At 39.8% G+C, this 27,231-nt stretch overlaps 1 protein-coding gene across 4 annotated transcripts in view; it reads left to right on the top strand.

Moving 5' to 3' along the window:
• The first annotated feature begins 265 nt into the window (after window positions 1-265).
• The window catches only part of Sanbr (SANT and BTB domain regulator of CSR), a 59,630-nt gene continuing 32,664 nt past the window's right edge, over window positions 266-27,231 (top strand). For 2 of the 4 annotated variants that reach the window (XM_042691271.1, XM_042691273.1), the window contains exons 1-10: window positions 266-380; window positions 4,264-4,407; window positions 7,499-7,657; window positions 8,190-8,376; window positions 11,235-11,328; window positions 14,710-14,948; window positions 17,016-17,074; window positions 17,468-17,628; window positions 22,041-22,127; window positions 22,227-22,337. In XM_042691271.1, coding sequence (XP_042547205.1) covers window positions 7,508-7,657; window positions 8,190-8,376; window positions 11,235-11,328; window positions 14,710-14,948; window positions 17,016-17,074; window positions 17,468-17,628; window positions 22,041-22,127; window positions 22,227-22,337 — 1,088 coding nt within the window. In that variant the 5' untranslated portion in view covers window positions 266-380; window positions 4,264-4,407; window positions 7,499-7,507. Of the gene's footprint in view, window positions 381-4,263; window positions 4,408-7,498; window positions 7,658-8,189; window positions 8,377-11,234; window positions 11,329-14,709; window positions 14,949-17,015; window positions 17,075-17,467; window positions 17,629-22,040; window positions 22,128-22,226; window positions 22,338-27,231 lie in introns of those variants that run through there. The other 2 variants (XM_042691272.1, XM_042691274.1) reach the window with 2 other exon arrangements.

Genomic DNA, 27,231 nt, shown 5'->3' with positions numbered 1-27,231 from the left:
GGTGGGGACGCTGCACTGCGTCAAGCCTGACCGCGAAAGCCTTCAGAAGAAGGGGAAAGAGCAGGCCTGGTCTGGGGAAGCAGCCTTCAGGCCTCCAGTTGCTGTTAGGCTTCTGGCTCACTCCTGCCTTGCAGGAGGCCATCGTTCATTGGCTCCTCCAAAGTGGCGCTAGCCTGCGATTGGCCCAGCGGCGCCGAGCCGGCTTGGCCACACCCTTTGGCGCGGGGGCGGAATCACCCATGCAAACGGGCGGGAGCGGGGGCGGCGTGTGAGGCCGCCGGGGCGGTGGACTAGGTCGCCCGGGTTCTGGTCGCGAGCACGGCAGTGCCGGCCGCTGCAGGTGAATGAGGCGCAGCGAGGGCCGCAGCGGTCCAGTGGAGGTGAGCGAGACACCGAATGGACCAGAAGTGGGGCGAGGAGCGGCCTCTTCGCTGCCTCCAGCCCCGACGGGGCGAGCTGGGCAGGGGTCCGAGTCGCCCAAACGCCTGCGGACGACTCGCGCTTATCCCGCAGTGCCAGGCGTAGCCTTGGGCCGGGCTCCCGCTGCCCGCCGGCGTCCCACCCCTGCAGCGGGTTCCGCCTGCCCGCCCGCCTGCGGAGCAGCCAGGGCTCCGGCCCCGCGGCTGCCCCTGCCCGGCGCCTTTGTCTGCCCCTCACCAGCCCCGCGCCCCGAGACTTTGTGCGCCCACACCTCGGGATGAGGTGGGAGACCACTCAGGGCTGGGCTGCCTCTGGGCCCCAAGTTTGAAGGGCTTTGACCTACCGATCTTGGATGGAGAATGTCAGGGTATCGTCGCCTTCAGAACCAAAGCCAACTGCCTAGGTCTTGTTTGGGGTGAGGGGTCAGGAAGTCTGGGCACTCGGGCTCCCCCGGGTCCCGCAGGACTCAGGGCTGTGTTTAGCCCGCTGTGCCAGCGGCCTTCCACCTGCTTCCCTGCCCTCCCCACCCACCTTATTTTGCCGCTGCCTAGGGGGAAAAGGCTGTGTCCTAGAGCCTTCTCTCTGAAAAAAGAAGAAATCAGATGCTTGTCCCCAAACCTCTCTCTGGTAGGGAATTGACTTACTTTGTCTTATGGGTGTATCAAGAGGTACAAATCAGAGAGGAGATTTGAGGCATGCTCCTAAAAAGTGTAATCTATTATACAATAGAATTTTTATTTTTTGGTAAATAACATATTTTAACTTTAAACGATTTTTTAGAATTTAATGTTTTGTTTTTATCATGAATGGGAGTGGACTTAGAGTACTTGGCGCTTTAGGCTTTTTCTTATGGTTATAGTTTATACATTTTCGTTTCCAGAATTAGATGCCTGTGACAGCCATTTTGAGAGAATTTATGTTTGATTAAAAGATTATTCATCAATGCTTTGTTCTTCATACTTATGTTCAGACTCGAAATGATGCTTTCTTGAGCATTCACTTAATTACAATTGATGCTGAGTAGTCTCCTTTTGCCTAGCATGATTCAGTTTTCCTTTTTTAGTGCTGGTACTGGGGGCCTGGTTCAGGGCCTCATATTCTCAGTTGTTTTTTCTCCTAGTACTAGTACTTGACCACTTGAGCCATATCTCTGTGGTTAATTGGAGATTTGTTGATTAATTGGAGATCAAATTGTGGCAAGCCAAAATCTTCAGATCCCAGATTTCTGAGGAGCTAGAATTATATTGTGTGTGAGCACTTACTATGATTCAGATGTGTGTTTTGTGTGTGTATGTGTGCGCTTGTGTGCATATGCACCAGTTCTAAGGTTTTTACACAGGGCCTGGATGTTGCTGACATGTTGCATGTCAGCTTTTTCACTCAAGGTTTTACCACTTGAACCACAACTCCCACTTCTGGCTCTTTTTGTTGATTAAGTAGAGATAAGAGTCTTGTGAACTTTCCTGTCTGAGCTTGCTAAGAACCACAATCCTCTCAGACTCCTGAATAACTAGGTTTGCAGGCATGAGCCACCAGATGCCCTGCTTAAGATTCAGTTTTGTAAAGAAAGTACCACTAGGAAAAAAACTGTCCACCTCTAAGATAGTACTGGGGTTTGAACTTAAGTCCTTAAACTTGCTAAGCAGGCAATCTGTCCCTTAAGCCACATCCTCTGCTTTTTAGCTTCAGGGTTTTTGTTTTGTTTTGTTTTTTTCTCAGGTTCTTAGCCATTCCCCTAATATCCTGCCTCAAAACCACCTACTAATACTGAATAGCTAGAATAATAAATACATAGCTGGGATGACACACAGGCACCAGACAGCTAACTCTTTTGTTGAGATGGAGGTTTCACTAACTTTTGTGTGTGTGTGCTAATGCTGGGGCTTGAACTCAGGGCCTGAGAGGCATCACTGAGCTTTTTTGCTCAAGGCTAGTGATCTACCACTTGAGCCATAGCTCTACTTCTAGACTTTTTATTGTCAGTCATGGGGCTTGAACTCTGGGCCTAGTTGCTGTCCCTCAGCTCTTCAGCTACTTCCAGGGAGCTAAGAATCTCACAGAGCCGGGTGCCAGTGACTCACACCTGTAATCCTAGCTACTAAGGAAGCTGAGATCTGAGGATCACAGTTCAAAGACAGCCTGGGCAGGAAAGTCGTTAGACTCTTATCTCCAATAAACCACTCAGAAAAGTAGAAGTAGTGCTGTGGCTCAAGTGGTAGAGTGCTAGCCATGAGCTGAAGAGCTGAAGGACAGCACCCAGGCCCAGAGATCAAGCCCCACGACCTACCAAAAAAAAAAAAAAAGAGTCTCACAGACTTTTCTGCCCAGGCTGGCTTTGAACTTCGATCCTCAGATCTCAACCTCCTGAGTAGCCAGGATTACAGGCATAAGCCTCTGGTGCCTGGCTCCACTTCCAAATTTTTCAGTGCTTAATTGGAGATAGAGTGTCACAGACTTTCCTACCCTGGCTAGCTTTGAACTATAATGTTCAGGTCTCAGCCTCCTGAATAGCTAAGATTATAAGCATGAGCTAGCTTCAGTAACTTTTGATCTGGGCCTAGGTTTGCACTTCCTCCTGATCTTCACCTCCTAAGAGTAGCTAGACTTACAAGGATATTTAAGTTATTCTTAAACACCTATAGCATAAATGAGTATCATATGTGAAATAAACATGTTAGATGCTGGGTGTGGTAACATATGCCTGTAATCCCTTAAAGAAAAATGTAAAAATTATTTTCTAGTTGGTACAATGCAGTGCTTTATAGTTATTAAACTGTTAGAACTTTTTTTGAGAGTAAGTCTCTATGTACCCCAGACTGGCTTTGAACTTGTGGTCCTCCTGGCTCAGACTCCCAAATGCTGGGATTACAGATGTACATTACCATACCTGGATTTATTGTTAGGATTTTTTATGTCAATTAAGATCAAAGTAAGATGGGGAAAATAATGGTAGTAATAAATAATTGAATTCATTTTTATGTGCCAAACGTGTATGCTAACTGCTTTATAGTATCATATAATTCTTGCAGTAATCCAAGGTAGTGATTATTAGCTGGATGCAGGTGACTCAGCCCTGTAATCCTAGCGACTCAGGAGGCTAGGATCTGAGGATCACAGTTGAAAGCCAGCCTGGGCAGACAAAACTATGAGACTCTTATCTCCAGTTAACCAGAAAATAACTGGAAGTCAGAGTATGGCTCAAGTGGTAGAGCTCCAGTCTTTTTATTTTTATTTTTTTTGGTGGGTTATGGGTCTTGAACTCTGGGCCTGAGTGCTGTCCCTCAGCTCTTCAGCTCAAGGCTAGCACTCTACCACTTGAGCCACACAGCACCACTTCCACTTTTCTGAGTGGTTTATTGGAGATAAGAGTTTCTCGGACTTTCCTTCCTGGGCTGGCTTTGAACTATAATCTTCAGATCTCAGCCTCCTGAGTAGCTAGGATTACAAGTGTTAGCCACCAGCACCCAGCAGAGCTCCAGTCTTGAGCAAAAATAAGCAAGAGCATGAGGCCCTGTGTTCAAGTCCCAGTACTAGCACAGAAGAAAAGGTAGTTATTATTTTCATCATAGCTGTGACAATTCAAGCCTCAAGGTGCACTCCTAGATTTGGTAAAGCTGGATCCAAATTTATAGCTTGTGGGTCTCATTTCATTGCTTATATTCTTCAGAGCGGTGTCACTGCCTCTTTTATGCCTTACTAATCTTTATGAATCTGTTTAATCCAAGGATCTCAGGAACAGTGATGCTACCACTCCATATATTTAATCATCCTCAACTATGTGCCAGGTAATATTTTCCATCAAAATAATGTGAGCCAGCTACAATTTTTATCTTTGTTTTACAGATGAGGAAACTGAAATGCATATTATTTGAACCAGATAATAACTTAAATGTTAAAACCAGGATACAAAGTTGCACTGTCTGACTTCAGAATCTATAATCACTATACTGGCTCTTCAGTAAGGTACATCACTGCTTGGATAAAAAGGTATGATTTTAGAGTGCTTAATGTTTTTCTTCATGTGTATTTTAAATGTTTATGCAGACATATAAATAGGATAAATTCATGATGACTACTATATGATTTTCTCTACCAGTGCCACATAAACAATTACATAGTTACATTGAAAGTTTTCTGTATTCCAACCCTGCAGTGTTACTCTCAGTCCCCAGCTCAATCCTAGGAAGGGAATACTATTGTATGCTGCATCTTTTTGTGAGCTGCTTTTATTGCCTTCAAAATGGTTTCACAAAGTAATCTCTTTCTTCTCTGCACCTTGTCAGAGGATTTTCATCATGATTTTATCGCTGCAGTTCAAAGTGAGATGACTGAACTTTGATGAGTAGATGAATGTACTAAAACTCAAAACTAGAGCTTTGGACTGCTTTGTACACTGCTGTTGGTCTGCCAGTAGATCTAAGTCATTTCACTGGAACAACTGAATTTATACTGTATTAGGTTCTATCCCTCCCCACTCTAAATCATCTTTCTAGCTCACTCTTCCTCTCATATAAAATGAAAAGATCATGCATTTGAGGTACAGTTTATATGGATATGAATCTTTTCCCTACCTATTATGAGCTCTGTGACCTTGTCAAATTGCTGAACCTCACTGAACAAGTTCTCTCATCTTTTTTTTTTTTTTTTTTGGGTCTGGTCGTGGGGCCTGAACTCTGGGCCTGGGCGCTGTCCCTCAGCTCTTCAGCTCAAGGCTAGCACTCTACCACTTGAGCCACAGCGCCACTTCCGGCTCTTTTCTTTCTTTCTTTTTTTTTTTTTTTTTGCTTATGTGGTGCTGAGGAATCGAACCCAGGGCCTCAGGCATGCAAGGCAAGCGCTCTACCACTGAGCCACCTTCCCAGCCCATCCCTCATCTTTTAAATGGTGAAGAGGACCTTTTATAGGGATATGGTGAAAATGTCTTGTAATAACATGTGAAAGACTTAGTAATAACATAGTTCCAGGCTACTAGTAGATACTCAGTAAATAACATGTTCCTCTATGGTTTCCCTTTGCTTTGGCTATTGGCCAGAATACTTTTTTCCCCAGTCCTGGGGCCTGAGCTTCTTTTGCTCAAGGCCAGCACTCTACCACTTGAGCTTCAGCACCACTTCCAGCCCTAGAATTGAACCCAGGCCTTCATGCATGCTTAATAATCATTCTACCACTAAGCCACATTCTAGCCCCAAAATACTTTTAATATGCTGTTTAAATTAATTTTTTCTGCCAGTTTACAATCAGAATATAAATACCTTGAGGGCAGGGACCATAGAACATGGTCAGAGTAGCACTTTTGTAATCATAATAGTTGGCACAGAGCTATCTCGCTAAAAGTTAATGTATGGAAATCATCTGGAGTATCTCTTGGTGATCTTATTGCCTCAAAAATCTTGGGCCATTCTTAACTAATGAAGGGTACTGGATATGTTACTCAGAAGCTTCCTGGAGGGCTGGGATGTAGCCCAGAGGCAAAGTGCTTGCCTACCAAGTGCAACATCTGGGTTCCATCCCCAGTACCAAAAACCAAAAGACTGGGGAAAAAATAGTTAAAGAAACAGACAAAACCTCCTAGATTAAACTAAAGCTTGTGATGGGAAGCCTTCTCTCTGCAGGAGTGAGTGTGTTTTTGTGGGGTGCCTTGCTTGCAAGGCCTTTTATATATCAGTGTTAACATATGTGTTTTTGTGTACTTTAAGAAGTGAACCTAGCGGAGCACCAGTGGCTCATGCCTGTGATCCTAACTACTCAGTAGAAGGCTGAGATCTCAAGATCAGAGTTCAAAGCCAGCCCGGGCAAAAAAGTCCTTGAGAGTCTTATCCCCTGTTAACTACAGGAAAACTGGAAGTGGCACTGTGTAGCATGAATGTTCATGGGAAAAAAACTGGAATATTGGCTAGGAATAAGATTAAATTAAAATTATGCAAACCAGCTGTATGTTTGGAGTTTTCAGTTTCACAGTTTAATTACAACATCTATGAACTGATAGGTAAAGGATGTCAGGTACTTAAAGATTCTTTTAGGAAGATAAATTGTATTCAACTTTTCCTTAATACTTTATTGTAAAAAATTTTCAATATACAGCTGAGTCATAAAGAATTTTAAGCCAAGTGCTGGTGGCTTGGGTACTTTATTATAAAAATTTTTCAATATACAGCTGAGTCATAAAGAATTTTAAGCCAAGTGCTGGTGGCTTGGGTACTTTATTATAAAAATTTTTCAATATACAGCTGAGTCATAAAGAATTTTAAGCCAAGTGCTGGTGGCTTGGGTATATAATCCTAGCTACTCAGGAGGCTGAGATCTGAGGATTGAGGTTCAAAGGCAGCCCAGACAAAGAAGTCCAAGAGACTCTTCAATTCACCACCAAGAAGCCAGAAATGCAGATATCCCTCAATTAGTATAGCCCAACTTGGGGCAAAAAAGCTAAATAAGAGTGTAAGGCCCTAAGTTGGGCACCAGTGGCTCTCACCTATAATCCTAGCTACTCAGAAGGCTGAAATCTGAGGATCAAGGTTCGAAGCCAGACCAGGCAGAAAAGTGCAGGAGACTTATCTCCAATTAACCGCCAGAAAACCAGAAGTGGCACTATGGCTCAAAGTGGTACAGTGTTAATCTTAAGCAAAAAAGCTCAGGGACAGTGCCCAGGCCCAGAGTTCAAGCCCCACAACTGACAAAAACAAAAAAAAAAACAAAACAAGAGTGTAAGTTCTTAAAAAAAAAAAAATAAGATTCTGAGTTCAAGTCCTATTACCAGTGCACATACATGCACACAAGTATGTACGTACACACACAAGAATTTTATAGTAAATACTCAATGTATCTACTATCTAGGTTTTACTATGGATATTTTATCCTTCTCTTCTGTTATATACTTATATATCTGTCATCCTTCTGTCTATATAAATTCAGAAGCTTTTATAGCTTAAGATATTTAGTATTAATATTCTATGTTTATTTCAGATAAACTTTATTTTTTCTTCTATAGTAGAAGATAATTTTTAGGAATGAATTATAACTTATCTATAATGTTTTTAACATTGTAGATGTAAATATAGTTGTTTGTCCTCTCTATTCCTAGCTCCTAAAGATGAGTCGTGGATATTCAGAAAACAACAACTTCCTGAATAATAATAATCAAATGGTATTGGACATGATCCTTTATCCATTAATTGGAATCCCTCAGACCATCAACTGGGAAACTGTGGCAAGGCTTGTGCCTGGATTAACACCCAAAGAGGTAAAAAAAAAAAAAAATTTCCAGATAACTTCTGAAAAAAAAATTAGATAAAATATGTAAAGTCACTATTGTTGAGTGTGGTGTCATAGACCTATAATCCCAAATAAGAAGATAAGAAGATCATGACTCAAGGCAGGCATAGTCCAAATTAAAAAAAAAAAAGCTAGTTAGACCGTAACTCAAAAAACAAATTGTGAAACTGCTCAAAGTGGTACATGTCTATAATCCCAGCTATTCAAGACATAGGAAGATAGAGATTTGTGGCCCCCTAGGCAAAAAACATAAAACTCTCTCTAAAAAGTAACTAAAGCAAAAGAGCTTGGGATGTGGTTCAACCAAGATTGCTTACCTATCAAGCCACAAGGCCGTTAAGTCCAAACTCTAGTACCACACTCACACACACACACATATATATATAAACATATATATAAACACATATATATACAGCCATAAGAAGAATATTTTGTGAGGCATGAGACACCAGTGCCCAGCTAATCTCCTTTTGTTCCCCCTTCATTTTATGTTATGACAGTGTGCAAAAAGGTTTGATGAACTGAAGAGCAGTGGCAATTCACCTGTTGACAACCAGTATAGTCCGCTAATGGCCACTGGAGAGAGTCCTGTTGAAACTTTAGCCACATATATCAAATCCTCACTTCTTGACATTCAAGAAGATTTTCAGGAGACTGCTGATGGTCAGGATGCTATTTCCAAAACAGGTAGGTTTAAAAAAAAAATGTAGTACTTGTCTGTATGATATGTATGCAGAATTTTACATATGCTAACCAACTTTTCTTTATTTAAATATTAATATAAAATCTATATATAATTATAAAACCTATATTTATATCTATATTTATATGTTCCCAAATTATCTTTGCTATTTTGTAAAACTTTAAATGTTAATAATAGCTAAAACAGTTTTCTATTTTTTTTTATTTTATTTTTTTTGGGTCTGGTTGTGGGGCCTGAACTCTGGGCCTGGGTGCTGTCCCTCAGCTCTTCAGCTCAAGGCTAGCGCTCTACCACTTGAGCCACACCGCCACTTCCGGCTTTTTTTTTCTTTTTGCTTATGTGGTGCTGGGGAATCAAACCCAGGGCCTCATGCATTGCAAGGCAAGCGCTCTACCACTGAGCCACCTTCCCAGCCCTAAAATAGTTTTCTAAATAAGATTAACTATGTCAAAAATTTTCTGCTTCAGTGTGGCTTAGTTATTTCTTATATTATTATTTTCTATGGATATTCATTGACTTAATTTTTTTTTTTTTTGGGTCCGGTCGTGGGGCCTGAACCCTGGGCGCAGTCCCTCAGCTCTTCAGCTCAAGGCTAGCGCTCTACCACTTGAGCCACAGCACCACTTCTGGCTTTTTTTCTGGTGCTGAGGAATCAAACCCAGGGCCTCATGCATGCAAGGCAAGCGCTCTACCACTGAGCCACCTTCCCAGCCCCCATTGACTTAATTTTAAAGCAGCAGTGGGAGCCTTTTTCTTCTAGAAGCCATTGGGTATTTATGACATGATTCAGGTGCCATACAAAATTATTAATACAAGCAGACAGCCATGGGCAGCCTACGAAAATTATAAGTGTCTGTTTAATCATATGCCAAATGATTTGCGGAGCTATAAACAGCTTCCAGGCCAGATGTTCCCTACCTCTGTAAAGGATTTTGACCTAGACTTTATACTTTTTAATTTTTTTATTTACTTTTTTTTTGTCAGTTGTGAGGCTTGAACTCAGCCTGGGCGCTGTCCTTGAAAAAAAAATTTTGGGGGGGGTTGTCATGGGGCTTGAACTCTGGGCCTGGGCTCTGTCCCTCAGCTCTTTAGCTCAAGGATAGCACTTTACCACTTGAGCCACAGCTCCACTTCCAGTTTTCTGGTGGTTAATTGGAGATGAGACTCACAGACTTTCCTGCCAGGGCTGGCTTTGAACTGTGCTCTTCAGATCTCAGCCTCCTAAGTAGGATTACAAGCATGAACCATCAGAATTGGCTTACTTTATTTATTTGCTTATTTATTTAGCCAGTCCTGGAACTGGAACTTTGGGCTTGGGTGCTGTCCTTGAGCTCCTATTTGCTCAAAGCTAACACTCTATCACTTAATCACAGCACCACTTCTGGCTTTTTCTGTGATTGACTGGAGATAAGAGTCTCATGGACTTTCCTGCCCAGGCTGGCTTGGAACTATCATCCTCAAATCTCAGCCTCCTGAGCAGTTAGGATTACAGGTGTGAGCCACTAGTGCTCAACTTACTTTTTTATTTTTAAATGAGAGAATCTTGCTTGTCTACCTCATGATCTTCTTTGCAGCTACTTTTTTTTTTCATAGTACTACGCTGTGAACTCAAGACCTTGATGGGCAAGTATTCTACCAAGTGACCTACTTTCTAGTTGAGTCAAATGGCACAGTGACCAGCTAAAAGAGATGTTTTCTGCAATTACATTGTAAATAACTGGTTTTAGGAATTTTCAGAGTAGGGGCTGGGAATGTGACTTAGTGGTACAGTGCTTTCCTAGCATGCATGAAGCCCTGGATTTGATTCCTTAATACCACATGAACAGAAAAAGCCAGAAGTGGCGCTGTGTCTCAAGTGGTAGGTTGCTAGCCTTGAACAAAAGAAGCTCAGGGACAGTGCCCAGGCCTTGAGTTCAAGCACTAAGACTGGCTTAAGAAAGAGAGAAAGAGGGGCTGGGAAGGTGGCTCAGTGGTAGAGCACTTGCCTTGCATGCCTGAGGCCCTGGGTTCGATTCCTCAGCACCACATAAGCAAAAAGAAAAAAGCTGGAAGTGGCGCTGTGGCTCAAGGCTAGCGCTCTTGAGCTGAAGAGCTGAGGGACAGTGCCTAGGCCCAGAGATCAGGCCCCACGACCGTACCCAAAAAAAGAAAGAGAGAAAGAAAAGAGAAGAAAGAAAAGGAAAGAGATGCGGGGGGAGAGTGAGGAAGGAAAGGAAAGGAAGAAGGGAAGGAAAGAAGGAAGGAAGGAAGGAAGGAATTATACTGATTTGTCTCAGTAGCAATAGTACTGTTATAATTTTTGCGTCAAGAGGAGAAAACTTGCCAGGCACTAGGCTCAAGCCTATAATTATAGCCACTTATGAGGCTGAGATTTGAGGATCACAGTTGGAAGTCATCTGGGGCAGAAAAGTTATGAGATTCTTATCTCCAATTAACCACCAAGAAATCAGGAAGTAGAGGTTTGACTTGAGTGGTAGAGCACCAGCCTTGAGCAAAAAAAGTCAAGAGAGAGCATGTGGCACTGAGTTTAAGCCCCTGTACTAGTGCCAAAAACAAAATAACAAAGGAGAAAACTGTGATGTTGATTTGGGGCCATCTAACCCATATTTGGACATGCCACAATGTCTTTTTTAAATTCTCAGTATAACATCAGTAATTTGTGATCTTTTTTGTACTGTTTTCTCCATGTACCTTTAGTATTAACCATCTGACAAACACCACCTTTTAGCTTGTTTCTGGAAACAATGCATTTACAATATTACCATTTAGTAAGTAAAAGGCCATTAGAAACACTAACAACCCCCCCTCCTTTTTTTTGTATGTGTCTGTTTCTGTATTTAAGGAAGACATAGTATAGCTTCCACAAGGAATTGTTCTTCAGAAAGTGAAAATTGTACTACTCGTAATGGTGGAGAAAAGACTGAAGAATCTGAAGGGTAGGAGGCTGGTTGTTTGCTAGATAAGATTTAAATTATAAGATATATTATTGGTGATTATATGTATCAGTTACCATAATTTACAAAATTGTTAAAACAATTGAAATCAGTTCATATGTTGAGCTATATGCAATTGCTTAGCACCTAGAATGTATTACTTGGTAGAATTTTTTATAAATTAGACGATAAAAAATTTTCCATTTAAAAAATTCATTTTCATATTTGTAAAATTAGAAATAATGTTGTTAATTTAAGTGTTTTTCACATAACACTTTGGAAATGAATTTTCATATCCAAACCAAACTTTCTATGGCATTATTCTCCAATATCATTAACCAAATCAGACATATATTCTAGAACTATATGAGTATAATTACTTATTATACAAACATTTAAAACTGAGAATATCTTTCAGTACATTGAAAGTTTTAGTATTTTGTATGGAATAAACTGCATGTATAGTGTCCAGTTCATGTTTTGATAAATACGTTTATCATATAAAACTATCACTTAAATCAAGACAAAATATTTTGTCATCCCTAAAATCTTCAGTTTTGATAACTTTTTGTAACAGTTTTGTTAGTATATATAATACATGTGACAGAATTCACCTTTATGTGCTTGTGTGTATGTATATATATGTGTGTATGTGAAATTCTATTTGTGATTCTGTTGGTGTGTTTGGTACTAGATATCAGTGCTTGCATACTAGGCAAGCCATCTACTACTGAGCTAATATCCCACCTGTTTTTTACTTTATCTTGAAACAGGGTCTCACTAAGTTTCTCCAGCTGGCAACTTAGATCCTTAAACTTGAGATCTTCTTCCCAGGCCAGCCTCCAGAGTAGCTGAGAATCCAGGCATGCACCATTGCACCTGATCAAAATTCACTTTTTTTTTTGCATGTGTGTGCAAGTGTGTGTGCATGCCTGTGTATGTGCGTGTGTGCCTGTCTTGGGACTTGAAATCAGGGCCTGGGTACTGTCCCTGAGCTTTTTTAGCTCAAGGCTAACACTGTACCACTTGAACCACTATTCCATATCTGGCTGTCTGTTGGTTAATTGGAGATAATAGTTTCACAAACTTTTCTGCCTGGGCTGGCTTTGAACCACAATCCTCAGATCTCAGCCTCCTGAGTAGCTAGGATTACAGGTGTAAGCCACTGGCACCCAGCTTCAAAATTTACCTTTTAAAAATGTTTTGCCAGATACTTGTTTTGCCAGAACTTAGGGCTTAAAGTTAATTAGAGATAAACATCTGGAGAATTCGTCTACCTGGGCTGTTGCTGAACCTTGATCCTGAGCCCTCAGCCTCATGGGCACCTAGCTGCCACACCCCTTTTTTTTTTTCTTAACCAGAATTATCTAGTGTTTTATATATGATCCAAAGGCACTAATACATTATGCTTCATAATAGCAGTTAATATCTGTTTACATAATGATCACAATTCTTTGAAAGAACAATTCATGAAGAAAAGTTACTTGATTTCACCAGGTTTAATGGTTTATACCCAGAATTTCAACACTCAGGAGGCAGAAACAAGAGGATCAAGAGTTCAAGGCCAGAGGCAAGAGGATCGGGAGTTCTAGGGCAGCCTAGGCTGCATAGTGAGACCCTGTCTCAAAAAATACAAAAAGTTATTTGACTTTGGCAGAGCAGTAACTATAATCCTTTTTTCTGGTAGCCCAATTTCATACTAAAATTTTGTGTTCTGAATTAATATTGTAGCACAGTGTTTCTCCTCCTTATGCTTTTTTTTATAATGACGTAATAGCAGAGGGGTATCAAACTGATGTAATTGTCAAAATAAATTCAAGCAGTATATAATTTTTAAAGAAAATCTTATTTTTGTTGAATTAAAATGTCTGATGCATTAGCTAAACTGTAAAGTATTCTTTTTGTGTGTTTGCACCTGAACCGAGGCTTGAATTGAGCTTTATTACTTTTTTTTAAGCTTAACTTTTTATGTTTAAAAATTATTTTTATTTTTAACCTTTTAATTATTTCTAAATAGTTGTACAAAGGAGTTTTAATTGGGCATCTCAATTTATGTGACTAATGCCTCTCAACCAGTGTCACCCTTTTCACTGGGCTTTCTTGCTCACAGCTGGCAATCTCCCACTTGAGCCATGCCTCAGTCCTATATTACTTTAAAATATGTAAATAAGCACATTACAGTTTTTTTTTTTTTTTTTTGTCAGTCGTGGGGCTTGAACTCTGGGACTGAGCACTGTCCCTCAACATTTCAGCTCAAGGCTAGTGATCTACCACTTGAGCTACAGCGCCACTTCCCGTTTTCTGGTGGTTTATTGGAGATGAGTTTCATGGACTTTCCTACTTGAGCTGGCTTTGAACCTTGATCCTCAGAGTTCAGACTCCTGAATAGTTAGGATTACAGGCGTGAGCCACCGGTGCCCAGCACATTATAGTCTTAAGGATCCTTTTATCTATATTTATAATAAATCTTGACAAACTTTCTTGATGATAAAAACACCTAGGGGCTAGGAAGGTGGCTCAGTGGTAGAGTGCTTGCCTTGCATGCATGAGGCCCTAGGTTCGATTCCTCAGCACCACAGAAGCAGAAAAAACTAGAAGTGGCGCTGTGGCTTAAGTGGTCAAGTGCTAGCCTTGAGCTGAAGAGATGAGGGACAGTGCCCAGGCCCAGAGTTCAGGTCCCATGATGGGCAAAACAAACAAACAAACAAAAAACACCTAAGTAAGCCATGCTAATTTTTAATTTGATTCTTCAACTAATAATTTTAGCTATTGGGGCTGGGAAGGTGGCTCAGTGGTAGAGCGCTTGCCTTGCATGCCTGTGGCCCTGGGTTCGATTCCTCAGCACCACATAAGCAGAAAAGAAAAGCCGGAAGTGGGGCTGTGGCTCAAGTGGTAGAGCGCTAGCCTTGAGCTGAAGAGCTGAGGGACAGAGCTCAGGCCCAGAGTTCAGGCCCCACGACCGGACCCCAAAAAAAAATAATAATAATAATAATTTTAGCTATTTTTCCTTCTTTAACAGCATACAATTTTTAGTATTTAATTATTCCCTCATGCTTATAACCATTAAAAAGTACTTTTTTATGTCCCTCACAAGAATTAAAATTACTTAATTGGTGTTACTTTAGTAAACTTCATATATAATATATAACTTCAAAATAAATAAAATTTTAAGCTAGGTAAATTATGAAACAATAAAATTAGTAATCTAAGATACAAGGTGGCAAGACATTTGAGAAATTCTGAATGTCAGAATCCTATAAAACTGATTTATTGTCATAAATCATCAAAAAAATTCTATTCTCTTACTTCCACTAAATGTCAATATTCTTGGCTCATCTTCTAAAACACTAATAATTTCATTTCTATGTAACATTTCTTATGAAGGCCAAACATGGTGATCCATGTATGTGATGAAGCAAAAGACTTGAAAGAAGATTTTATTTGCCCACGAGATCTTTTGATATCAGAAATGAAGTACTTTGCCGAATATTTGTCTATGGATGCCCAGCGCTGGGAAGAGGTGGACATTTCAGTTCATTGTGACGTTCACATTTTCAACTGGTTGATAAAATATGTTAAAAGGAACACTAAGGAGAATAAAGATTGTGAAATACCCAATTTAGGTAAAAGATAATCTGTTTATTTCGTAGTGCAATTTGTGTCACTTAATAATTATATCAGGGCAAAAGTGAGATGTAGAAAATCATTTGAATACTAGTATTTATACTCAGGAAATTGGGATCTCATTTATTTTAGAAATATAGTTGCTATAGTAAATTTATGACAAAAAATATGTCTCTAGTTCAGCAATTCTTAACATATCAGTTCTTAACATGTGGACTGCTGAGGTCTTGGAGACTATTTTAGAGGGTCCAGAAGGCCCAAACAACTTCCATAATAATACTAGCATATAATTTATTTGTTTTACTGTGTTACGTTTTGTTTAAATAGTTCAAAAACAATAGTGAACAAGACTGTTGTAGCTTTAGCCCAAATCAAGGTAGGATTCTAAACTATACAGTGTATTCTTCAACACCACACACTCATAGTTAAAAAGGAAGAAAAAAGCCGGTGGCTGGTGGTTCATGCGTATAATCCTAACTACTCAGGAAGCTGAGCTCCGAGGATCTCAGTTTGAAGTCAGCCTGGGTAGGAAAATTTGTGAGACTTTTATCTCCAATTAACTATTGAAGGGGCTGGGAAGATGGCTCAGTTGTAGAGTGTTTGCCTTGCATGCATGAGGCCCTGGGTTCAATTCCTCAGCACCACATAAGCAAAAGAAAAAAAGCCAGAAGTGGCACTGTGGCTCAAGTGGTAGAGCACTAACCTTGAGCTGAAGAGCTGAGGGACAGTGCCCAGGCCCAGAGTTCAGGCCCACAACCAGAGGGGAACTATTAAAAAAGCTGGAAGTGGAGCTTAGGCTGAAGACGTAGAGTGCTAGCCTTGAGCAAGAAGAGGTCAGGGTCTGAGCCCAGGCCCTGAGTTCAAGCCCCAGAACTGGCACAAAAGAAAAAAAAAGAAGAAAATAAAAAGTGTAGGTTTACCTAAAAATGTGTCAATGAAGCATAAAGATTACTAACCATATTACATTTCCACCCTGAAGGGGGCATGCATTTCCTAGTATCTTGCTTATCTTGAGGAAATGCATATATTTTCTTTAAAAATGAGTTAATGACTTAGAAAATAACTGACAGTATTTGCTACCCTCAAACTGCCAACCCCCTGATCTCTGTTTCTCCAGTAGCTGGGATTACAGGCATGAGCATTGTTGCTGGCTGCAGAATCTTTCCAAATTAAGCATTTTTTCATAACAAGCACTTGAGGCCTATTTATTTATCTATTTGTTTATTGGTGGAATTGGTGCTTGAATTCAGGGCCCTGCGCTTGAGAGGGAAACTCTCTAGCACTTAAGCCATGCTCCTAGTCCTATTTTCCTTTAGTTGTTTTTTTTTTTACCAGTCCTGGGGCTTGAACTCAGGGCCTGGGCATTGTCCCTGAGCTTCTTTTCCTCAAAGCTACTACTCTAGCATTTGAGCCACAGCACCATTTCTGGCTTTTTCTGTTTATATGGTACAAGGAGTAGAACCCAGGGCTTCATGTATGCTAGGCAAGCCCTCTACCACTAAGCCATATTCCCAGCCCAGCTTTAATTGTTTTTTAGGAAGGCTATCATAGTTTTACCCAGGTAGGTCTCAGATCTTAATCCTCCTACCTATGCTACCTACGTAGCTTGGATCACATGCATGGACCACCACATATAAGATGGAGTCTTGCTAACTTGCCTGTCCTGGCATCGAACCACAGTCCTTTCCATCTCCACTTCATAAGTAGCTGTGATTACAGACATGAGCCGCTGAACCTGACTTTGAACCCCCTTTTGAAATAACCCCATTAATATTCTCACTAATCATTTTTAAAATTTTCTCTCTGTTACTTTTCTTTGTCATATCCTCAGCTTGAGTCTTTGAACTTAATAATCTAATTCCAGAGCAAAATTTTTATGCATTTTCTACATATCTCATTACTTAACTGAATTTTCTTTCTTTTGTGTGTGTGTGTATATATGTACATATATATGCTATATAAAACATGTTATATTAAATTGTTCTTGTTAAAGGAACATCCTCTTTTAAGGTAAGAAGGATCCTGTTCTGAGATTGAAAGGAAATTTAACTCTTTTTCTTTTGTAGAGCCAGGAAATGTCATTTCAATTCTTATTTCTTCAGAGTTTTTGAAAATGGATTCATTAGTAAGTATTAATTTTTAAAATACAAACTTTTACTCACTTAGGCTCTCTTTTCTTCAAATGTCTAGAAAATTCTAAGGCATCTTCCTGAAAGTTAATTTAAAAGTGTAATTTCATTACAAAAATTGCTTATGTTTAGAAGCACTTCCTTCTTTTGGAATAGCATTAAGACTACTGAGTATTTTTTATAAATTAAACCTATAAAAGAAGTAACTAATACTCAAGGAATAGCTACTGTGGTTTAACAGGGTAGATTAACATAAAATGTAAAATTAATTTAGTGACTAAAAATGCATGGATTATGCTTTTAGAATTTTATGTTTGAAAGTTATTGCTATGCTATCCATTGTGCTCCTGTTTTCAACATTTGTTTTCTATTCTGGTTTTTTTTTTTAGGTTGAGCAGTGTATTCAGTATTGCCACAAAAATATGAATGCCATAGTGGCTACCCCATGCAACATGAACTGTATTAACGCAAATCTTCTTACACGTATAGCTGATCTGTTTACACACAGTGAAATTGATGAATTAAAAGACAAAAAAGATAAGTTTAGGAGGTAATGCTTTAAATTTAATTTTAAAATTACGAGTATTATTAAAAGAAATGTATTTCGGCTGGGAAGGTGGCTCAGTGGTAGAGTGCTTGCCTTGCATGCATGAGGCCCTGGGTTCGATTCCTAAGCACCACATAAGCAAAAAGAAAAAAGCCGGAAGTGGCACTGTGGCTCAAGTGGTAGAGCGCTAGCCTTGAGCTGAAGAGCTGAGGGACAGCGCCCAGGCCCAGAGTTCAGGCCCCACAACCGGACCCAAAAAAAAAAAAAAAAGAAATGTATTTCTATTTAAATTTTAGTGAAGTTATTTATTTATTTTTGGTGGGTTGTGGGGCTTGAACTCTGGGCTTTGGGTGCTGTCCCTCAGCTCTTCAGCTCAAGGCAAGCGCTCTACCACTTGAGCTACAGCGCCACTTCCAGTTTTCTTGTGGTTTATTAAAGAGTCTCATGGACTTTCCTGCCCAGGCTAGCTTTGAACCATTATCCTCAGATCTCAGCCTCCTGAGTAGCTAGGATTACAGGCCTGAGCCACCGGCGCCCAGCTTGAAGTTATTTTAGAATATGTATAGAAATATATTTCTTTTCTTTTTGCCAGTCGTGGGGCCTGAACTCTGGGCCTGGGCGTTGTTCCTCAGCTCTTCAGCTCAAGGCTAGTGCTCTAACACTTGAGCCACAGCACCACTTCCTGTTTTTTCTGCTTATGTGGTGCTGAGGAATTGAACCCAGGGCCTCATGCATGCAAGGCAAGCACTCTACCACTGAGCCACCTTCCCAGCCCAGAAATATAATTTCTTTTAAATGAAGAGTCAATGCTTGCTCATGACAAAAAATTAGCAATTACTTTGTAAAATGAATATATGATAGTCATTACTTATGTTTTAAAATTATTCGACAGGCTATAGTATAAAGGAAAAAGTGGTATGGATGAGGTCAGCAATAATCCTATTGCTTAGGAGCTGTTTGGGCTGTAGCTAGGTATGACTGGAAGCAAGGAGCAACATGACCTGATTTGTTTCCAAGAGATCATTCTGGTTGCTATGCAAGGAGACCTTTTAGAGGGCCAATGTAGTAGTCTGGTAAGAAAGGAAAGGATTTGTATAGGGTATGGGATAATGTGGAAATAGAATTTCAGGACAATTAAATTTTTAGCTTGAGCAATTAAATGGATTCTAGGTAGTACCATTGATAGAAAAAGAAAGATTATAGGAGAAAGGATTAGGATGAGGAAAATCAAGAGGTAGATGTGGGTTTTGTTGAGGATAGTAATATACCTTTGGACATCCAGGTGGGCTGGTTGGTAGCTAGTTGGCATTTTAATCTGGATTTTAAGTCAGAAAGTAGGGCTTAAAATCAAAATTTGAGAGTAGGTGAGATTGAATGGAACTACATGAGATTCTTAGCAAGGGAATATCGTGCTTTAAGGGTCCTGTTCTAGAAATATTTGCCTCCTTGAACATACCCTTCTCTGTTTTTCTCTTCTCCCTAAATGCATTTTTTGTGTGATATGAAATAGGGAATAAAGATACATTTTTTTTTCCAAAGCCCTAGTTAATAAAGCCCTATATATTTAAGAGACTATGTTTTCCCCATAAAATTTGCCTTTGCTACACTCAAGTTTCTATGTGTGAGGTCTGTTTCTGAGTCCCCCATTTTTTTTGTTGTTTTGCCTATTCTTAAGTCAGTAGCACCCAATCTTACTTACAGTAACCCTAAATAATTTCCTGTGTCTAGTAATCTCAGTTTTCCAACTTTGCCCCTTTTTTCAAAACAGCTGTTTGAGTATGATAGGTTGTTTTCCTTGCTACGTAAATTTTATACTGGTTTTGCCTATTTTCTCTCATTATCACATAAACCTGTTGGTACTTAGAGTTAATATTAAACCTTTACATCAGTTTTAAAATATTTAACCTTTTAAAAATAATGATTCAGTTCATGAGCTAAATTATTTGGGTCATCTTTGTTTTAGCAATAGCTTACTGTTTGGAGTGAAGAGAAATTTCCCTTTTTAACTAAACTTACTCCTAGAGTTGCTTGTGTGAATGTGTGTGTATGTGTGTGTGTGTGTCTGTCTGTCTGTCTGTCTACCTTTCTATTTTGTCTGTATGTATATATGTGTACTATTGGAAATTATACATATATATTTCTTTTCTTTTACCAGTCCTAGGGCTTGAACTTAGGGCCTGGGCACTGTTCCTGAGCTTCTTTTGCTCAAGGCTAATGAGCCACTGTACCACTTCGAGCCTTTTTCTGTTTATACACTTTTACTGTTTATGTACTAAAGAATCAAACCCAGGGCTTTGTGCATGCTACGCATGCACTCCACCTTTAAGCCACATTCCCAGACCGGAAATTATATTCTTATTTATTTTATTTTCTAGTTGTTATGAAGAAAATATTAATGAAAGCTACCTAAACTTAAGGTTCAAGTAGAGAAATAGCTAGAGAAGGAACCAGTGACTAAGAAAGGAATTCAAAAACAAAGGTTCTAAAGGAGAAATGGATTAAGTTACCTAATATGTGGAATGCTGCTCTGTTATGACAGAGGCTGGTGCTGGTGGTTCACTCCTGTAATCCTAGCTTCTTAGGAGGTTAAGATCTGGTTCAAAGCCAGCCCTAGTAGGAAAGTACATGAAACTTTTCTATCTAACCAGCAAAAAGCCAGAAGTAGATCTGTGGCTCAAATTGTAGAGTACCAGCCTTGAGCAAAATAGATAAGGGGACAGCACCCAATATTAGCATATATACATGCATGTATGCATACATACATATATATATACACACACATAAATAAGATGGTGACAGAAATATGGTCAATTGGATTTAGAAACATTTTCCCCAGATACTTTAAATGATTGCTAAAACAGAGCAGCACTTATTAAGGATAGGCTGGTGAGAAGATACTATTTAAAGAAGGTAGATACTGTATTATGATCAGGATGATCTTTCAAGAAGAAATGGACAATGCAGAGGATTATCCAGGATAAGACAACACAGAATTATCCAAGAGCTAAATACTTAGAAGTAGAAATGGAATCCTAAATCTAGATTTGGCCTTTGACGGAAAATGGAGACAGGCAGAACATGCATTGGAATTCATGTCATTCTTTTTTGTTTTATTTTGTTTTGTTTTGTGCTAGTCCTGGTGCTTGAGCTCAGGGCCTGGGCGCTATCCCTGAGCTTTTGTGCTGAAGGCTAGGTCTCTACCACTTGAGCCACAGCTCCACTTCTAGCCTTCTGGTGGTTAATTGGAAATAAGTCTCACAGACTTTCCTGTACCAGCTAGCTTCAAACCATAATCCTCAGATCTCAGCCTCCTGAGTAGCTGGGATTATAAGTATGAGTCACTGGTGCCTACCTGACTAATGACATATTTTGAATACTTTAAGTTCAGTTATATTCTGTTTAAAAATAATTATTCACATTTAATTCTTTTTTTTTGGTGGGGGGGCCTCCGGTTGTGGGGCCTGTACTCTGGGTCTGGGCGCTGTCCCTCAGCTCTTCAGCTCAAGGCTAGTGCTCTACCACTTGAGCCACAGCGCCACTTCCGGCTTTTTTCTTTTGGCTTATGTGGTGCTGAGGAGTCAAACGCTAGGGCCTCAGGCATGCTAGGCAAGTGCTCTACCACTGTGCCACCTTCCCAACCCCTTCACATTTAATTCTTAACACTAAGTCTAGGAAGTGGCGCTGTAGCTCAAGTGGTAGAGCGCTCGCCTTGAGCTGAAGAGCTGAGGGACAGCACCTAGGCCCAGAGTTCAAGCCCCACTACCGACCAAAAAAAAAAAAAAACACTAAGTCTAGCACTATTTACAAACATCCATATAACCTTCTAAGCTGTATGAATTTGGAATTATTAGCCATATTTTTTAGATGGGAAAACAAGATTTACAGAAAGCAAATTTCTAAAAGATTATGTACCTAATTATTAGTAGACTTGTTAGAATTCTCTAAACCTCTAATCTTGAATATTCCAGTAAGAAAGACTGAAGGAATGGTAGATAGATATCCATCATCTTTCTTTCCTGGTAAACATATATTCTTGATCAAGGAGTTCTCATTAGTCAGTTATTTACTTAGAAAAATATATACTTAGTATATATTTAATATATTTACATATATATTTAATATATTTATATGTTATATATTATGTAATATATATAATCTTATAATATATATGTTACATAAGTATTATATATACATAAATCTATGTACTAGGTATATAGATTAATATATATATATATACACCTAGTTATTGGTATATATAATATATATACTAAACTCCCAAGAGGAGCCTCCTTTAAGTACTTATTATTCTTACTATATACATGCATATGTAGGTCAATGTTTGTTTTTATCAATGTAAAATAACTTTAATAAACTAAATATAGGAAACTAATTTGTTGGTCATTTGTTGTTGATAGTAAACTTTTTTGTAAGAAGATTGAGAGATTGTTTGATCCTGAATACTTCAACTCAGACTCTCGGGGTAATGCAGCAACATTATATAGGTAATGTGTTTTTCCTTTGGTATGCTATACCATGCAAACTCTTTAATTTATTACATTATTTTGTTCCTTGAATAATTTTGCATTGTCTTTATATTATAGGTGCTGTTTGTGTAAGAAACTTTTAACAAAAGAAACAGAAAGAAGAATTTCTTGTGTTCCTGGAAAAATCAATGTGGATCGACATGGAAATATTGTCTATATTCACATAAGGTATAATGTACTTATACAAGCATAAACTACTTTGTGTTTGTTTTTGAGACAGAATCTCATTATGTATCTCAGACTTGCCTTGAATTCAAAATCTGCCTACCTCAAGCTCCCAAATGCTGAGATTACAGGCATACAACACCATGGCCAACCTATAACATACTTTTATTAGGAGCAAGATAGCATCTGTGTGAGTGTGTATGTGTATGTGTGTGTAAGCATCCATACATGCTCTTCTGCATGTGTTGGTACTCAGCCTTGAACTCCAGTGCCTCAGGTATTTTTGTTCATTACTGGAACTCTACCACTTGAGTCATGACTCCAGTCTGACATTTTGCTGGCTAAGTAGAGATACAGTTTCATGGACTCTTCTGTCCTGGCCAGCTTCTAACTGTGATTCTCCAGGTTTCAGCCTCCTGAATAGTGAGGATTAAGTGCGTGAGCCACAGGAACCTGGCTAAGATAGTACCTTTTCTTTCAAAACAATGCCACATTTTGTTAGGTGAATTTTATAATGGTTTTAAACTTCAAGATGATATGAATTCTTGTCTACTAATTCTGGACAATGTCATTAAAATTCTTCTTTTTTTGTCCATCATTGGGCTTGAACTCTGGGCTTGGGCACTGTTTTTGCATTCTTCATCTCAAGGCAAATGCTCTACCTCTTGAGCCATAGCACCACTTCAAATTTTCTAGAGGTTTATTGGAGATAAGAGTTTTTCATATCTTTCTGTCTGGGCTGGCTTTGAACCGTGATCCTCAGTATCTCAGCCTCCTGAGTAGCTAGGATTACAGGTTATGAGCCACTGGCGCCCAGCAAAATTCTTTCTTTTTACTATTGTATTTTAGTTGTTTATATAAATGTTATATTGCATTTTACATGAGAATCAAATTTACTTTCAGATGAGTTTGGGTTAAGTAAGGAAACATAAAACTGAAATTTCCATAATCTTTGCACATTGTCAGTACTCCATTAATACATACTGGATTAGCAACACATTTCTATTTATGTTCAATATAAGTTCCTATTCTAAGTTGAAGGAGTGTTATAGTAATTTGACATAATGCCTTAGGAAAGCAGAAACACACACACACACACACACACACACACATTTTTCTTTTTTGGCCAGTTATGGGGCTTGAACTCAGGGCCTAAGTACTGTCCTGAGCTTTTTTGCTCAAGGCTATAGCACTCTACCACTTTGAGCCACAACACCACTTTCAGTTTTCTGGTGGTTAATTGGAGATAAGAGTCTCACGGACTTTCCTGCCCAGGCTGGCTTTGAATCACAATCCTCAGATCTCAGCCTCCTGAGTAGCTAGGAATACAGGCGTGAGCCACCTGCGCCCAGCTATTTCCTGGCTCTTGATGTTCAGGATAGGTGCCCAGGAGTGGTATGGCTGGGTCGTAGGGAAGGTCTGTGTTTAGTTTTATGAGGCACCTCTAGACTGCTGTCCAGATTATATTAGTTCACATTCCCACCATTAGTGTAGTAGGATTCCTTTTTCTCCACTTTCCCACCATTTGTTGTTCTACTTCACAGTGTTGCCCAATCTTACTGAGGTAAGATGAAATCTGAGCTGTCATGATTTGCATTTCTTTTATAGCTAGGGATGATGAGCATTTCCTCATGTGTTTTTTGGTTTGTTTTTTGTTGTTGTTGTTGTTGCCATTCTTACCTCTTCTTCTGAGAAGTCTATCCTTAGCTCCCTTCTCCCTTGCCCATTTAGTGATTAGTTTACTAGGTTTGGGAGGGGTTAGTTTCTTGAACTCCTTGTATATATTGGACATTAGGCCCTTGTCTGATGTATATAGTGCTGGCAAAGATCTTTTCCCAATTGGTTGGCTGGCTTCCTAGTTTAGTAACTATATCCTTAGCTGTGCAGAAATGTTTTATTTTGATGTAGTCCCACTTTTCAAGTCTCTCTCGTATCTTTTGTGCCTCTTGGACGCTATTCAAATACCTCTATCTATAAGTTCTGATGTTTCTCTATATTGCAGTAGTTAGAAAGTTATTTTTTATTTATTTATTTTTTTTATTTTTATTTTTTGTCTGTCACGGGGCTTGAACTCTGGGCTTGGGCACTGTCCCTGCGTTCTTCAGCTCAAGGCAAGCACTCTACTGCTTCAGTCACAGCACCACTTCTGGTTTTCTAGTGGTTTATTGGAGATGAGTGTCTCACAGATTTTCCTGCCCAGGCTGGCTTTGAACCGTGATCCTCAGATCCTGGCCTCCTGAGTAGCTAGGGTTACAGGTGTGAGCCATTGGCACCTGGCTAATAATTTTTAAATTGAGAAAATTAGACATAAAATGAACCTGGAAATGTGTTTACAAAAGTTACAACTATGATTTTTTTATCTTTGAGTGATAGTATTATGGATGGCTTTAATTTTCTATTTGTGTTCTCTTTGTGTGTGTGTGTGTGTGTGTGTGTTCATATTTATTCATGTACACACTAGGACTGGGACTTGAACTCAGAGCCTGGGCACTGTCCCTCAAAGCTCTTGAATAAACCTCCACTTTCAACTTTTTGTGATTAATTGGAGATAAGAGTCCTATGGACTTTCCTGCCTGTGCTGGCTTCAAAACCTGATCCTCAGAGCTCAGGCTCCTGATTAGCTAAGATTACAGATGTGAGCCACCAATGCCCACTGTATGTGCATTTTCTGTATTAAAAAATGTTTTAATTAGCCAGGAACTGGTGGCTCAAGCTGTAATCCTAGCTACTCAGGAGGCTGAGATCTGAAGATCACAGTTCAAAGTCAGCCCAAGCAGAAAAGTCCATGAGACTCTTACCTCCAATTAGCCACAAAAAGCTGGAAGTGGAGGTGTAGTTCAAGTGGTAGAGTTCTAGCCTTGAACAAAAGAGCTCAGGGACAGCACACGGGCCTCAAGTTCAAGCTCATGTACTGGCACATACAAAAAGGTTTTAAACATTTAACATGTCCCGTTTATTGAAAAAAATCTATGGGGCTGGAAAGGTGGCTCAGTGGTAGAGTGCTTGCCTCCCATACATGAGGCCCTGGGTTCAATTCATCAGCACCACATAAGTAGAAAAAACAAAAACAAAAACTGAAGTGGTGCTGTGGCTCAAGTGGTAAAATACTATCCTTGAGCTGAAGAGCTGAGAGACAGCGCCCAGGCCCAGAGCTCAGGCCCCATGACTGACAAAAAAAAATATAAACAACATTTTATATTTTAAACACTAATATAGAAATATAAGGCAATATTTAACCTTAGTTCCCATGGACAATTCAAAATATTTCATTTTCTCTCGGTGTAGAATTTCAGTCAGAAATATAGTCAGGAACTCTTCATTAGTTATTAGAAGCATCTGAAATCCTACAAGTTTCTTGTCTTGAGATTTATTTTGCCTTTAAAAATTATTTCCATTCTGATAGCAATAGCTATTAATAACAGTATGAAAAGTATAATTATAATTTTGGGGGGGGGGATCCGGTCATGGGGCCTGAACTCTGGGCCTGGGTGCTGTCCCTCAGCTCAAGGCTAGCGCTCTACCACTTGAGCCACAGCGCCACTTCCGGCTTTTTTTCTTTTTGCTTATGTGGTGTTGGGGAATCGAACCCAGGGCCTCATGCATGCAAGGCAAGCGCTCTACCACTGAGCCACCTTCCCAGCCCTGAAAAGTATAATTATAAGTAATTGATATTAACTTCAATGCCCAGTTTGGTTGTTTTATTCTAATTTTTTTTTGGCAGTCCTGGAGTTTGAACTCAGGGCCTGAGCACTGTCCCTGAGCCTCTCTCTGTGCTCAAGTCTAGCGCTCTTCCATGAGCCACAACACCACTTCCAGCTTTCCCTGTTTATATGGTACTGAGGAATCAAACCCAGGGCTTCATGCATGCTAGGCAAGCAGTCTGCAACTAAGCCACATTCCCAGCCCCTAAATATTTTTCTACAAGTTATCAGCTTATACACACACACACACACTCACAAATATAACACATATATATGTCTGTAAGGAATTTTAAGACCAATGTATCTATAATTTGTAATAAGATGATGGTACTTTACTTGAACTAAATGGCAAAAGTAAGGAAAGATTAGAGAGAATTAAAAAGAATCTATATGTGTTGGCATATGCCTATAATAACAGCACTCGGGAGGCTAAGGCAGTTAAGGCTAACTAGCACTATATAGTGAGACCTTGTCTCAAAAAAACTAAAAATGGGGGCTGGGAAGGTAGCTCAGTGGTAGAGCACTTGCCTTGCATGCATGAGGCCCTGGGTTCGATTCCTCAGCACCACATAAGCAGAAAAAGCCAGTAGTGGAGCTGTGGCTCAAGTAGTGAGCGCTAGCCTTTAGCTAAAGAGCTAAGGGACAGCGCCCAGGCCCAGAGTTCAGGCCCCACAACTGACAAAAAACAACAACAACAACAACTAAAAATGGTAGCCAAGCATACAGGCTCATGCCTGTATTCCTAGTTACTCAGGAGGCTGAGATCTAAGGATCATGGTTCAAAGCCATCCCAGGCAGAAAAGTATGTGATACTCTTTATCTCCAGTAAACCACCAGAAAACTGCAAGTGGTGCTATGGCTCAAGTAGTAGAGTGCTTGCCTTGAGCTGAAGAGCTGAGTGACAACGCCCAGGCCAAGAATTCAAACCCCACGATGGACCAAAAAACAAAAACAAAAAAAACCAGGCTGGGAATGAGGTTTAGTGGTAGAGTGCTTGCCTAGCATGCATGAAACCTTGGGTTCAATTCCTCAGTACCACATAAACAGCAAAGGCCAGAGGTGGCTCTGTGGCCTTGAGCACAGAGAGGCTCAAGTACAGAACCCAGCCCTGACTTCAAGACCCAGGATCTGCAAAACAAAAAACAAAATTAAAAACAGTCTGGGTACATGGCTTATGGTAGAGTGCTTGACTAGCA

Source organism: Dipodomys spectabilis, unplaced genomic scaffold, assembly GCF_019054845.1.
Source record: "Dipodomys spectabilis isolate Male_0828 unplaced genomic scaffold, ASM1905484v1 ptg000141l, whole genome shotgun sequence".
In the NCBI taxonomy this organism is placed as follows: Eukaryota; Metazoa; Chordata; class Mammalia; order Rodentia; family Heteromyidae; genus Dipodomys; species Dipodomys spectabilis.
This window is presented reverse-complemented; position numbering and strand designations above follow the sequence as displayed.